Source organism: Pygocentrus nattereri, chromosome 27 (assembly GCF_015220715.1).
Source record: "Pygocentrus nattereri isolate fPygNat1 chromosome 27, fPygNat1.pri, whole genome shotgun sequence".
Classification (NCBI taxonomy): Eukaryota; Metazoa; Chordata; class Actinopteri; order Characiformes; family Serrasalmidae; genus Pygocentrus; species Pygocentrus nattereri.
The window spans coordinates 5,022,101-5,036,829 of NC_051237.1; the positions used below are offsets into that span (position 1 = coordinate 5,022,101).

The 14,729-nt window shown below is 42.3% G+C and overlaps 1 protein-coding gene and 1 pseudogene across 3 annotated transcripts in view; both read right to left on the reverse strand.

Moving 5' to 3' along the window:
* Positions 1-4,654: 4,654 nt before the first annotated feature.
* Positions 4,655-14,729, reverse strand: part of atxn1a (ataxin 1a) — a 123,994-nt gene continuing 113,919 nt past the window's right edge. For all 3 annotated transcript variants that reach the window (XM_017693711.2, XM_037535371.1, XM_017693720.2), the window contains 2 exons: positions 10,511-12,622; positions 4,655-8,900 (listed from right to left, as the gene is read on the reverse strand). In XM_017693711.2, the coding sequence (XP_017549200.1) occupies positions 8,340-8,900; positions 10,511-12,286 (2,337 nt within the window). In that variant the 5' untranslated portion in view covers positions 12,287-12,622 and the 3' untranslated portion in view covers positions 4,655-8,339. The remainder of the gene's footprint in view (positions 8,901-10,510; positions 12,623-14,729) is intronic.
* On the reverse strand, positions 14,383-14,548 carry LOC119262608 (annotated as a pseudogene).

Here is a 14,729-nt window from a genome sequence, read left to right on the forward strand (position 1 = left end):
TGTTGATTGCTATATACGAGGATGACATTGGGGATGTGAGAACAGCTTTATACACAAGTCAGGTGTGGCCCTTGGGTCCAAGCCAGCGATCGTCAACTGGTCATCCTTGGTTTCAGTTCTCGTGGTTAACCAAGGTAAGGACCTGAAATGGACAAGCAACCTTTAGCGTTCCAAAGAAGAGGGGTTCAGAAGAAGTCTTTTGCTGTAGAGGTTTTTTTGTTTTTGTTTTTTTCCTCTCCAGGCCTAAGACAGCTGGGTAAGAGGGCTGAGGAGGCAGGGATGGGGAAAGAGAACAGAACGGCCCCTCTCTCTGAGTTAGTGTTTGTCAGTTGACCAGCTCATTCAGGACTGGGTATCTCACTGCAACATGATGTGTGTGCCTCCATCCTCAAAGGAGTGCACGAGGTTTACTATTCAGCATGGACACAGCTGAATAACAATAATCATCATCATTATCATCATCACCATAATAGCAATAAGAAGTGATCATAATAAACAATCTACCCATATTAAGAAGCCCACACACACTGTATAGGGTCAAACAAAAACCTTAAATGTGGGCTTGTTGAAGTTTCTCAGCCTGAGATTGTTAAATCCAGCGATTTGGACATTGACAAGACGTCAAACAACAGTCAAGTTGAACAGAGGACTCCTGGTTGATTTCAGTTCAAACAAAAAAAAGAAAAAGGTGTCAACATGACTTGCAGAACTTTTCTTTTCTAGTAGAAACCACCCCCCCCCCCCCAAAAAACGAAAGAAAAAAACAAAAGGAAAAGTACATGCTTTTGAATTTCGCACCAACATTCTTTTCTTGTTATTTTGTGCCAGTAAAACAAGGAACTTACTGGTGCTCCTCTATCATAGAGCCCCTCAGAGTCATCACACATTCGCTCAACACGCCCTACCACAAGATCAGCGTGCTACACAGAAGACCAAAGCAAAAAAAAAAAAAAAACTACAAAAACAAAGTTCCTAACACATCGGTTTGACGCAGAACCCATGTGACCTAAAGAAGAAAAACCTATGCACATGTTGTGCAACTTAAGTCGTGTTTTCTGGTTCCAAGAGGACCAACTTCAAAAAATGGACTGTCTATCCTCGACCTCTCGACTCGTTGGACCCAGGAACGAGCGGAGAGCGAGGCACCTTCGCACAAAGAGGAGAGAAACTCCATCACTCTTTCACACTCTTTTCTTTCTTGCTCTGTTCCTCTCCCTGACGCTTTCTCTTGAATGAATTTTATACCTCAAAAAACACTTGGCACTGAGACCAAGCCTTCTCCTCAGATTAGAAAGTGCTGAAACAGTATTATAAAGTCTACTCTATAAATGACAAAAAACATGTGCATTTTTTATTTCTGTTAGTTTTTACAAAAGTGGTCCCCACTTTAATGAGGTTTTTAATTTTATATATATATATATATATATATATATATATATATATATATATATATGATGCGTTTCTCAGTCTGGATCACTCCAACAGGTGAGGATCAGGGTTTATGACATCACGGATGACGAGAAAGCAACACGACCAGACAGACAGACAGACTTCCACACAAAAGACATAAATACAGTCTCTATTTGCAATTGGTCAAGACCAACACATAACACGCAGACAACAGAGAGGGTCAGGAAGGCCTCACGGAAGTGGCCTAAGCACTGGAGCAAGTTTAAATACACATACATACAAGAGTTTTTGAGTATGCTACACAGACATGTAGAACTACACTGTCACATCTGCTTTGCACGCACGCTTATTCAGACACACGCTCCTCATCCCTGAGTAAAGCCAGAGGAAAGATTTGTGACATTAAAAACAAAGCAAATCACGTAAAAATAAAACCAAGCCATGGTGTCTGAACAGCAAAAACCCACCCACAGGCCAAAAACAGAAACAAAAACAATGTATTGAGAAAGTAGAGAGGAAATGTGCAAAACTGGACAGATGCAATTTAATAGGTGAGGGGTCAGCATCTTTAACCGATGATAAAGTTACAGTCCCTGGTATGAACCAATACAGAGGCAAACCGTACTGATCAGTCACAGACACATCACATGCATAATGAATGAATAATGCTACATGTATTCTGCATTCAGGTTTGAGCTCTTTTACAGCTGGAGGGGAATTTTATGGAATTTCTGCTCTATTTAGAATACAAGCAGAAATCCTCAAACCACATTTCACATTCATGTTCTTCAAACTTACGTTGATGAATATGCTTTGTATTTTATTGGGAATGCTCACATTTCATTTGTTAAGCTTCCAATAAAAGAAAGCTTTGTAGATCCATACTGGATATGTGGATTAACAGTTTGATTCTTTTAAATATTGGGTCATTAGCTGTTTATGTCAGCCAGTAAGAGTAAGTCAGTGCTTCTAAAAACTAAAGGCGCTAAAAATTGTTCCTCAGAGAGACCTAAATCAGATATGTAATGTAAAGGTTCTATATCAATTTAAAGTTTTTTCCCTACAACAATCTGTCCAAGTCTTTTATTTTCAGCGCTTAGGCTGCTTAATAAGAGGACAACTGTAAATATATATTTAAAAAAAAAACAGGACAAGGCCAAAGAATAAGTATTATACATGGCACAATTATGGGAGAATTAATTTCAAGAATTGCACAATTCTTAAAATGATGCCAGAGCAAACCAGAAATTTCAATAATTACTACAGTACTGAGCAAAAGTCAGAGGCCACCCTTCACTTGTTTAATCTCCAGTCAAAACAGCCATTAACTACAAGTTACTCACTTTTCTGAGAGGATTAGATAAAAAAAAAATAATCATCTTGCACAAGAAAGTAGGAAGTTAGATGAAAAATAAAAAAACAGGAGTCTCCAAAACTGAAGTTGATGAAAATGATTAAATGATATAGAGAAAATGGGACTCCTATCAACCATGCAAGACCTCACAGATGACCAAAACTGTCCCCATCAGATAAACAGCACTTAAAGCTTTCATCTCTGAGAAAATCTACCTTCACTCTTGCTTCAGATTTGAAAACCCCAGATGTTTCTTTCTATCCTTCCACTGTGAGAAGACAACTTAATTCTATGAGTCTGAATGGATGTGTAGCTGTCAAGAAACCCTTACTGAGGAAAGGACTGACCACCCCAGAGCCCAGACCTCAACATCACTGAATGTGTTTAGGATTACTTGGATTAAGAGAAGCAATTAAAACCAAAGTACTTCTAGGATTGAAGTTTGGAGGTGCAGAAAATGTTCCTGCTGAATTATATGAAAATTATACGCAAGACTCATGGAAAGTAAGGAAGCTGTAATAAAGGCAAAGGTTGGACACTGTAAATGCTACAAAATTAATATTATATTAGTTTTTGAGGCTTTTGTGTCATGTTTTGTTTCTTTGTGCTAAAGAAAAATGAATAACTTGTATAATTAATTATTTTTTTGTATTTAAAAAAAAAGAGAAGGGCCCCCTTTGACTTCTTCCTAGCATTGTATATTGAGCATTCCATGGAAAATCTTCTCTCTGTATACTGTTGGTGGCTGTGGGTAGTAAATGAGTATTTGCTTCTGTATAAGTTATTCCACCAGTACCTTGTGGTTCGCAAGGACTGATTGACATACATCACAGGCCAAACACACATGCAGGCACACAGTTTCCATTACTACACACATAAATACAAACAAATGATCTTTTCTTCTCTGTTGGTGCTGGTAACGTTCCTAGCCAATGAAGAAGTGTTGAGTGATTATACAGTATGCATCAATGTAAGAATGCATGCATTACTTCTGTTTGCATCTGAACAGGCTTTTGTTCCGCGTTTACTCTCATAACTCACATACTGCACTCCAACCAGGATATTAGAAACATAAAAATACTGACTAGGTTCTATGGCTCTAAAATGAAAATGATGGAGAGAGAGAAAGAGAGAGAGAAAGAGAGAGAGATAATGTGCTGTGGTTTGCAGTTGCACATACAGGCCGAGCCATTAAAGGTAGCTGGCGGTTGTGGCAGGTAAACAGGTGCGAGGCGTTAGTGGTTTTGCATGGGTGTACCTGAACAGGGTTCTAGAGGTCACTAGCAGGAGAGGGTTGAGCTGGGTTTAGAGGGACAGACGCTGTCACTGCATATACGCTTTACATTTCTCCCTGAAGATACAACGGGCTGGCCGTGCAAACTGCGACTAGGAGGAGAACGCCAGACTGTTAGCCTAGATAGTGGAGCAACAACTGGGCTTCCTCCATAAATAATCCGTTTTCCTTTTTGGTTTGAATACTGGAGACTAGGGTTATTGCTGTGTCGTTATTTGGAATGCTTCTTGTGTATACCTGTAGCAAACCTATGCAACCAGAAAGAGAGAAGCTGTTCAATGAAAGGCCAAAACAGCACACAAATAGCATGACAGAAATCACGGTTAAACACAGAGAGTGAAGAGGCATGGCAATAGATGAGATGCAGCTGAACTAATGCTTAAATCAGATGAAAAAATAAAACTAAAAATAAAATTCTACCTTTTGGCCCAAAGCTCATAATCATATCTGCGTTTTTTAAGCCGTTGCTTTCCCAAGACCCTCTAGACCCTACCTAAACATTTGCATTCAACACACACTCATACACACTCTTTAAAGAGAGAGTATGAAATGAAATGTCGAAAATATAAAAAAAGAAATAAATAAAAAATGCACGGTTGTGATGTTGATCTGAGAAACCCTGTTTTATTATAAAAAAATAAAGCATTTTCAAATTGAATATGGGGTGCATACACCCACCCACCACCATCCATTGGGCCATCCAAGCATCCATCCATCCAATTATCCACCCATTCATACATACATCCAAGCATCCATCATCATCACCATCGCCCACTCTGGCCAGGTCACCTATTCAAATACACCTGAACAAAGCCGTCAATCAGAGAGCTCAACAAGTGTGCGGGCTTCAGGCCGTGGCTCCTCCTCACTACCTGCTTTGAGTGCGTTTCTGTGTATGTGTATTAGACAGTCCTCTTAAGTGTCTGAAAATGTGTGTGAGTTAAGTAAGCAAAGGAGTAAAAAAGGAGGCCACGTCAGACCAGCAAGCCGAGCGAACTTGTTAAGTAACTGCTACATTTCAGTAAAGTGGGTTTTCAGCCATAGCTGAAAACAAAATAATAAAAAGTCATGTTACTACCTCTCCAGATGTGCAAACTGCAAGATTCTCTTAAGTAGAACTTTAAACAGAAACACTGGACAAATATTTTGGGAGCACTTTACTAAAGGGCAGCATTCATACGGCTACTTCAATCTTACATAAGCCTGACATAAAGCTTCAGAAACATTTATGAAGGCTTATTCCAACATTCCAACCAAGGACAGTTCGTCAATTTCATTGTCCTCAGTAAGTGTTATGACAAATGACATTGGTTGGAATAAGCCTTTATATAGGTTTACATCAGATGTCATGAAAGTCTTATGTAGGTGGTCTTGTAGTGTTGAATGCTGCCCTTCAGAAAAGTGTTACCTATATATATATATGTGTGTGTGTGTGTGATATTATATATACATACACACATACACCACTCCCTCACACACACACACACACACACACACACAGAATGTACATATACACACATACACGCACACACATACACACACTCAAGACCACTGAAAGTACTACATGCTTTGTGATTTCACATCTGTTTGCACTAAGCCACCCCTTCAGTGTCTTGGGAGATGGACTGCATACAGTGATTCAGATACAGTATATGCATTTCTATACATGGTAATGTACAAAAAAGACATATAAAGACACAAGACCGAGAAGTAAATGTGTGCTTGTGCGTGTGTGTGTGTGTGTGTGTGTGTGCATGCACATCCACATACGTACATTACAAACAAATGTGTACAGGACACCCTTAAACCCCACAAAAATTTCTGTGTCCAGAGTTTCTCACATGCGCTTTCTCTCTCTCTCCTCATGGCATATTTGGACAGTCTCATTACCTCTGAAGCCCTACTCCTGCCTGCGATCACACTCATACACTTTCATTTCGATGATTACAATGGCAGTTGCTTCATGGGCCGTGCCCATGCTACACTTTATTGAAGAGTTCAGACGCCTTTCTAGCTCACTGTTAAAGGAGAACATCATCAATTTTTCAATGTTGTTGCATAACTAAAGCATTAAAATGTAAACAAAGTCATGATGTGAAATGCTCTGTTCTAGAAAACCTAGGCAGAGTTGTTCACAGTGGTGGTGACGGGAACTAGACATCCAGAACCTATATCACAGAAAGCGTTATCAATGTTTGTGAATACATTACCTGATGCAAAAACATTGTTTTAGGATAGTTTTGAAATTAGGTTATGCTATTGGTATGTACTGTATTGATCCTACATGGGACATTGAGTCATTTTGCTACCCAATCTGGAAGCAGTACAGCGTGGCCAGCAGGGCAGCACTGCCAGGGGCAGCGGTGAGGGTGGGGGGTTTAAGTGGCATTATTTTTAATGCTTTCAAACAGACATGAAGATATAAACAGACATTTTTGTAAGGCAAAATAGTCTATTTTATCATAATCAGTATTTCAAATAAAATTCTGTAGATTCACTAGTTATTTTGGATAGTACATAAATTTTGGTTGCTGGAGTAGGTTGTTGTAGACATCCAACCACCATCACTGTGACGAAATCTGAGTCGGTAAGTTCCTCTACCATGAACCCTTTCACATCAAAACACTCTGAATGACTTCTTACGACTCAATGATTGAATTATGCATAAATAAAATAAAAAAAAACTGGTGGAATTCTCCTTTAAGAGGAGCTGTACAGACCAGAGCAGCAAAGTGCTTCTCTATCTCTCTGCCTTTTGGCTTTCTGCTCTCATCCGTCTTCACTATTCACATTCATTCTATTCACAGATCGAGGGGCACCTGTAAGCCCCCCACTTTTCCTCAGAGCGCTACACTCCCCCGCCAGTCAAATACAACATACTGTACAGTACTGTGTTCATGTTCAGAGATCAAATAATAATAATGAGGAAATAATAATAATAATAACAATAATAATAATAAGGACTAAATTGATTAAAATAACTATCAGCTAGTGAGTGTGACAGGTGCGTAAAGTGCTTCGACCACCTGTCCCTCCCCTCTCCAGCGACTTTCTCTCACTTTCTCTCAAATAACCAGCTTTCTTTCATTACAGTGAAAAATAACTGGTACGTTTGCACCAAACAAGTCATCTCTTTACCCCTCTACATATACCTCAACCTTTTGAGACACATCCTCACACGTATACACAGACAAGAACCCATTCTGTGTCTACATGACTGAAAGTGACCCCTGATTTCATGGTTTCAAGGTTTACACATTCATTGCAAAAAAAAAATCTACCCATCAGGTCAGATAGGAGGGTTTAAGAAAATAATAAGAAGCAAAACTACAAAAGAATAAAACGGTTTGACAGTTGAATATATAAAAGCCGTCTCTGAGTCTATTAGTATAGTTCCCTCTTTTCCTAAGGAGCAACTGGCACTGCTTGATGATGCGTCTCATTTCTAAACTTCTCTGACTCTGATTGTGTTACAGCACCCGGCCTGGTATGTACCTTAGTATTCGGGTGCCCATCTATTACTCAGAATAAAAGCTAACACAATCTATGCTGAACTGACATCTCTTACAATGTCCCTCTTTGCAACGGGCTTCGGATTGTCTTTGTTTATGCCTAAATCTCAGATGAGACTGCTTGAGCAGGATGGCTGACATCATGTAATCTCCTGCAGCCAGTGAAGGAGTGATTTCCGTCCTGCCTCCCTGAGCAATGTCATCCACGCCAAACCTCCATCCTCTCTCTTATGCTCAAATATGGATGGAGCTGGGACTAATGCACTACATGCGCCAAGGCATCCCTTTTAGTGCTACTTCAGTGGGCGCCCTTCAAATCATCCCCCTCTGTTTATGACAGGACAAAAAAAGTTAGACAGATGTAGGGCTGAAAAGGTTGTAAGATATTTTGTACCCTGGAGGGCATCATGCAGTGCTCAGGTGTCCTATATAAACCCTCCTCACCTTGCACTATACCTGCCCCAGATTTGCCCAGATGAAAAAAAAGAAAATTGCACCAATTGCCTGTATATATTCAATGCACCTACTAAAATGTTATTACTACACATAAGGTGGTAGGTATCAGCCTATACTGAGTTAATTTAGCCTAAGGTACAGTAATCTGGATAAAAAAACAAACAAAAAAACTAAACAAAACAAAATTAGACAAATCAAAACTGAAATTATAAAAAAACAATATTCAAAGATCAAAATAAAAGTGAGAAGAACATTGTGAGGGTAAATTTTTTTTCCATTCAATTCAAACCAATCTGACAGTCTGATGGGCTTTTCACTTGCCAATATTTGATCTGCCTTCAATGCTGATTTTAACCTCCTGAGGGATGAAAGAAGGCTTGGGAAGAGTCAAGGGGGGCTCCTCCTCTGGCTTCTCCACTTTGCGGCCCTCAGGGGCCGACCACCTCCGCTTGCGGCCTGGGGGTTTGCTGATGGATTCTGCCTCTGAGGACTGCGAGGCTTTGCAGGCTCCCCTCTCCCCGAACCTCAGTTCTCCGTTCTCCGCACTGGCCTGATTACCTGGCCCTCCCTGACTGCCGCACTTCCCCAGTCCATTCTCCTGCTCTGTGTGCCGTGTTCCACCTCGCACCCCACCCGAGGGTGCTTTGGGCGGTTTGAGGGGCGGCCCAAGGCCCGCCACGTCCGGGATCTGCCCCTGACTCTTCTTAAGTGAGCCGTTCTTCAGGTTTTTGAGAGTCAGTGAAATGCAGACATCACCCACTGACAGTTTGGCGCAGGGCAGTTCCAGCAGCTGGGTGGTCCGGTCCGGACAACAGGACGACCAGCCCTGACCGAAAACAAAGAAAGGGTACTCCACAAGCACCTCCACACTGACCTGAGAAAGAATTGAAAAAAGAAAATAGAGCACAAAAAGTCAATTGAACAACGTATGATGAGGTGAATGAACTGTTTTGATAAAAAGATGTCACAGTCAGGCATGAGTCTCGCTGCTGAGCGTGTGTGACAGACTTTCAGCTTGAGTAGGCGGCCCAATCTCAATTCACAGATAAATGAAACAGATTTTTCACACAGCCCCCTCACTTCAGAACAGAAGGGAGCTGAACTAAGGGAATGACTCAGTTCTGCCTTCGAATCCCACACAAACAGCACCAAACAAGGGCAGCATACGGTAACGGGCGGAAGAATGATTGTGGCAAAAGCAGGGGACCAATAAAGCAGACATCCAGAACACTTCCATACTCCAGCAAAGATGTAAGAGAACTGGTAAACTGGCAGCAGAAAACATTCACACCTCCAACGCATGATCATCAGAATCAGCACCAAACACTTGACCAAACTCCGATATGGTGGAAAAAATAACCTAAAGCATTACTTCTCAATCCAGTCCAGCCCATCTGCCAGATGGCCCACATTTTTAACTATCCCCTGTTCACTGAATCAAGCCTTTAAGAACACCTGGCACAAGTGTAGTATGAGCTCAGTTCAAGCAAAGACTTGGACTGTTTGGCCCTAAGATCTGGGTTGTGAAACATTTATCAATAAAATTCAGTTTACATATGAAGGGTTTAGTTCCAAAATGCTGTATATCGGTTTGTAACAATTTTCAATGTGAATATTTTTTAAAGGAATAACAGCTGATGTTAACTGAAAACATTTATTTCGCTAATAAAGATGGTATTAATACTAATAAAGCATTGAAATGTATTGAGTGTGTAAGACCCACACATAACAGTATATATCACCAAAAAAAGAAAATTCCTGAAAGCAAACATAACACTTTACAGAAGAAGAAAAAAAATACAAACATTTAACAGAAGTTCAAGTAATGGGATTTTTTCCAAGATATTTAAGGCCTATTTCTTTTAGTCAATACATCATGAAATTTTGGCAAAAAAGAGCAGCTGGTGTTCAAATCACAAAAAAAAAATGGAAATTACTTTTGGAGGTTTTGTTCTGACAGCTACAATGGAACAAATACTCATATCTCCAAAATAATTACAAGAGAAGAAAAGGCTTTCCTGTCTGATAATGTAAGCTAATTTAATAACTTATTCTTTCTAGCTCTAGTTTGTTTCTATGGAGATTATATGTTAAAATAAGTTGTGTATGCATCACTGAACACCTGTGTCCACCTGGATGTATGTTAAAGTAGCTGATTTTACTAATAAGAAGGGGTGTCTGGTAACTTTTGGACATATACTGTACCTTGAATACTAATAATTTGTTAAAGCATAAAAACATTTCCCACTTGGAAATATCACTGTTCCAGCAACATATTCCATGCCAAGTGTCTTATCTTGATTGAAGGGGAAACCAAGCTGTTTCCAATTAATTCATACAACTATGACTAATGTTTTCTGGAGAAATGTAGCGCAAACTAATTTAAGCGCAATGTGTTCTGATTATTACACCCAGTTATCAGTTGTAATTTTTCATAACAATAAAGAATGAAAAGGTCTGTAAAGACAGCACTGAACATCCCACCTGTGAACGATGCTCTCCCACTGCAAACTGGATGATGGCAAAGTGGGGCGTATGGCTGCTGTCAATGCGCTCTACAGTGCTGGAATCGATCTTCAGCTCACTGCTGATTTCGGCGCTCTGGATGAAGTCTTCTGTCTTCAGGTCCTCCACTCGCTTCAGCTCGCCATCTGCAAGCTGGATGATGGAGCCCTTTGTGAAGTAAGGGGGCAGCGATGGGGCTGAAGGTGGAGGTGGAGTGGCCAGCAGGCTGGCAGGGGCCGGGACCATGGGCAGGTGGAGCTGGGCCTGAACCATGGCCCCCGCTGGGTGGGGGTAGGGAGCCAGGGATTCGAATGTTTCACCTTTGGGGGCTGTCGAAGTGACAAATGCATGGGGCAGTGCTGCGGGAAAGGCCGTGGCTGTGGATGTGGCAGTTGCCTCTGCACTACTTACAGGGATAATGACCGGCTGACCCCCAGGGATGACCAGGTGTTGAGGCAGGCTGGTGTGGTAGCTCAGAGGCTGTTGCTGACCCGTGCCTGCAATGTAACCAATAATGGGCTGATGAGCAGGATAGAAGTTCGTGGAAGTGAGGCCCATGGACAGCGGCTCGGTCGCATTATGTGTGGTCTGGATCACTGTATGAGGGGATAATGTGGTAACTGCCGCCTTTAGACCATCCACAGGCAAAGGTGGGAGTGGAAATGGATGGGAGGTGCTGGACGAGGAGCTAGAGGGAGTACGAGTTATGGGCTTTCCTGCACAAATCCCTCCTTTTTCTGGCGTAGGGGGAGGAGGCAGCTTATCTAAAGTGCCCCCTGGATCAGTGCTGCTGGAGTTGTGACTGTTGGGCACTAACACTAGTGAGGACCGCAAGCCGCAGCTATTGTCCTGTGCATACTCAGCAGGCAGCACCACGTGCCGGGCCTCATAGTGCTGCTGCTGGTGGATATGGTGCTGCTGGCTGGACAAGGACCCTTTGCTCTGCTTCCCTGCACTGGCCTCTGACAAGCTGAAGCGCTGGACCTTTTCCAGCTCCCCGTTCAGCACCTCTCTGGGCCTGGCCTCTTCCTTCTTGGGTGCAGGTGCATCGGTGTACTGCAGCAGGACCTGAGAGGGCCCACTAAGGGGCAGCGTGTGCTGAGGGTGCAGGTGCAGGGGGAGGTGGGCATGGGGTGAGGGGGCAGTCCTAGGGGCAGAGATTTGGACATACTGGGCTGAGTGTGGCGAGAGGGTGCTGTCCGACATAGGCGGGCCGAGAGGGCGGCCCAGGGGGTGGTGCTGCTCAGATTTTGATGAAGGAGAGCTGGTGGCGCTGGTGTAGGCTTCAGTGTGTCTCTGGGAGGTGGCGATGGTGGTGGAAGGTGGAGGAGGGTGTACGAGTGGAGAGATGTAGCCTGTATATGGTGCAGCATAAGAGGGGCTAATGAAGTGCAGGTTTGGGGGTAAGGGTGTGTACTGGATGGTGCCTCCATGCTGAGAGATAGGGGATGTGTACACAGCCGGGACGCTGGTCACTGCGGTTGCACTGCGGGTGGACTGTGTGGAGCATGGAGGTGAGTATTCAACCAGCGGTTTGTACTGAGGGCTGTTGGACTCCGCTGCCATTCCGGTGCGCTGACCACCACTCTCCTGCCCACTGGCAACGCTGGCCAGCCAGGCCAAGTTCCCTGTCCGCTGGCTTTCGCTTGCTGGCGCCATCATCACAGGCCTCTCATCCGAGGGCAGGGTGCTGGCTGGGATCTCACGTTTCTTTGGGGGCAGGCACTCATTGCTCCGCTCCTGGGTGGGCTTCATGGTGTATGTGGCTGCTGGACTCTCTTTCCAGTTGTTTCTCCCTGTTAATCTCTCTCTCTCTACCTTTCCCTCTGTCCCTCTCTCTTGTTGTCTCTGTATGTCTCTTTGACACAGAGTGCCCACCCACTGGTCGGCCGATGCTGTTGGAGGTGATTGGGATGGGGGTAGAGAGAAGAGTGGTGGTTGAAAAGGGCTTTGCTACTCCGTTTAGGGCTGGATGGACGCAGATCTCAGGCGAAAGCAACTGAACACATGCCTGCCACAAAAGAGCTGTGCTTGTGGTTCATGCGGAATCATGTCCCTCTGAAAGCAAGGCTCCAGGACTGTAGCAGAAACCTGCAGAATGCACAAACACATTAATCAGGGTCAAAAAACATGTGTCAGAAAAGGCATTAAATACACTGAAGCAAGTGAAGCTGCACTGTATGCTATAGTCCTTAGAAGTCACAGTTATTGCCATTATGCGAATACATCTCAACTATTGTGAATTCCCCCCCACAGCGATACAAAAGTCCATGCATCTAAAGGCTAATAAATACAGATGTGATGTTTAGCCTCCTAGCAGTAACATTAACTGTCTGGCATCCTTCTGCATTAGGATTGGGGGTGGGGCCAAACATTTTAAACTCCTCATATATTTGCCCTAAACCTCTTATAGTTTTTTTTTATGTTACACACATGGAGGAGGCAAGTAGGCATACTTACAAATGTAGCAAAGGTTAGATATTTCATTTTGGCCAGTCTGCCCCTTTAATACAGCATGTATATATATATTATTATGCAGAAATGTACAACTACTTTGTAACTATATAATTATATTTCAATATTCTACCTAGCTCACTATATGACTATTTAACTACTCTACTTTTGTAAGGGTATAAAGCAAAGGAATCTACACAGTATGGTTTAAACTTGCAAGGTGTTTGTACAGACGTTTTGTTGAGGTGAAGATGTGTAGGGATGTCTGTGTGTGTGAGCAGCGATATATCTCCACCATCTGCACACACTGTGTGTGTGAAGTGTGAGAGTGGACCCCCTGCAGGGAGAGATGGAACACTCAGTGTGAGCATCATTAATAATAAACTGGCAGCTCTGCACTCAAGACTGATTTAAAACCAGTAAAAGAGCCACCCTTAAACACCTACACATGTTCTCATTCACTCATACACACACACACACACACACGCATAAACGCACTAGTATAGGGCACTATATTCACTATTTATAAATACTATTGGATGCACATGAAGACACATAAATTATGTACTGATTCCAGATGTGAGCGGTCCGAATCGGCAGATGTGAGCTCTAAACATGCAATCAGCATTTCGTCAATTATTCTTTTGATTCAGCAGATCAGTGATCATCATTTTTGTGATGTGAATAATGTGAGTGGGTAAGTGCTGTTACAGCTATACCATAATGTCGTCACATAATTATGCATGACTAAAAGTGCTAAATAAACAGCAGCTTCTTACTTTTGGTGTAGCACTTTATTTGAGTGATGGTTTTTAAATAGCCAACTAATTTATAATTTATAGTTATACATAGCAAGTAATGATACAGTCATCTGCAAAGGTCTGGGCAGCCATGATAAAATGATGTGTTGTGAAAACACATAAACATCCTTTACACAAAATTCTGCACTTTTTAATGCAAAATTACTGTTTATTTGCTGAATTTAACAGACTGGCAAAAAATAATAACTCCCAGTGCCAAAGTTGTGGCACATTTTATATATATATATTTAAAATATGTTAAACTCAATATGAAAATAGAACCTGTGTGCCATTTTAAGTGAATTGAGAACCATTTGTCATTTGTCATCTGTTTTTGCACACTGTGAAATCAGACCTCTGCATTTAACCCATCCATGCAGTGAAACACCCACATACAGTACATGTACACTAGTGAACACACACACTAGGGGGCAGTGAGCACACTTGCCCGGAGCAGTGGGCAGCCCTATCCTCAGCACCCAGGGAGCAATCGGGGGTTAGATGCCTTGCTCAAGGGCACTTCAGTCATGGACTGTCAGCCGAGGGGATTGAAGTGGCAACCTTCCGGTCACAGGGCTGGTTCCCTAACCTCCAGCCCACGACTGCCCCGTCAAAGCATGGAGCGGACGGAGCAAGCCCCTCTTCTGTCTCCCTGTTCTAAAAATCAATTTAATACGTAGTCCTCATATAGAGGAGGTATCAGATATTAAACTGATAAGAACAGATACTACACTTGATCTTAGTCAAAAGGTCGAGAAGTGTGCTCTCTTTAGAGAATATGTTAACTTACTTTCAGTTAGAAAATCAACTCAATATGTCATTCGATTGTTCAAAACTGCATTTATATCATGACTTTGTCCATTAGAACATAATGCAAATGTGTTAGAGTGTTTCATGTGTTAATTTGGCCTTTACAGAGTAAGCTAATAAAAACTGGCTATTGG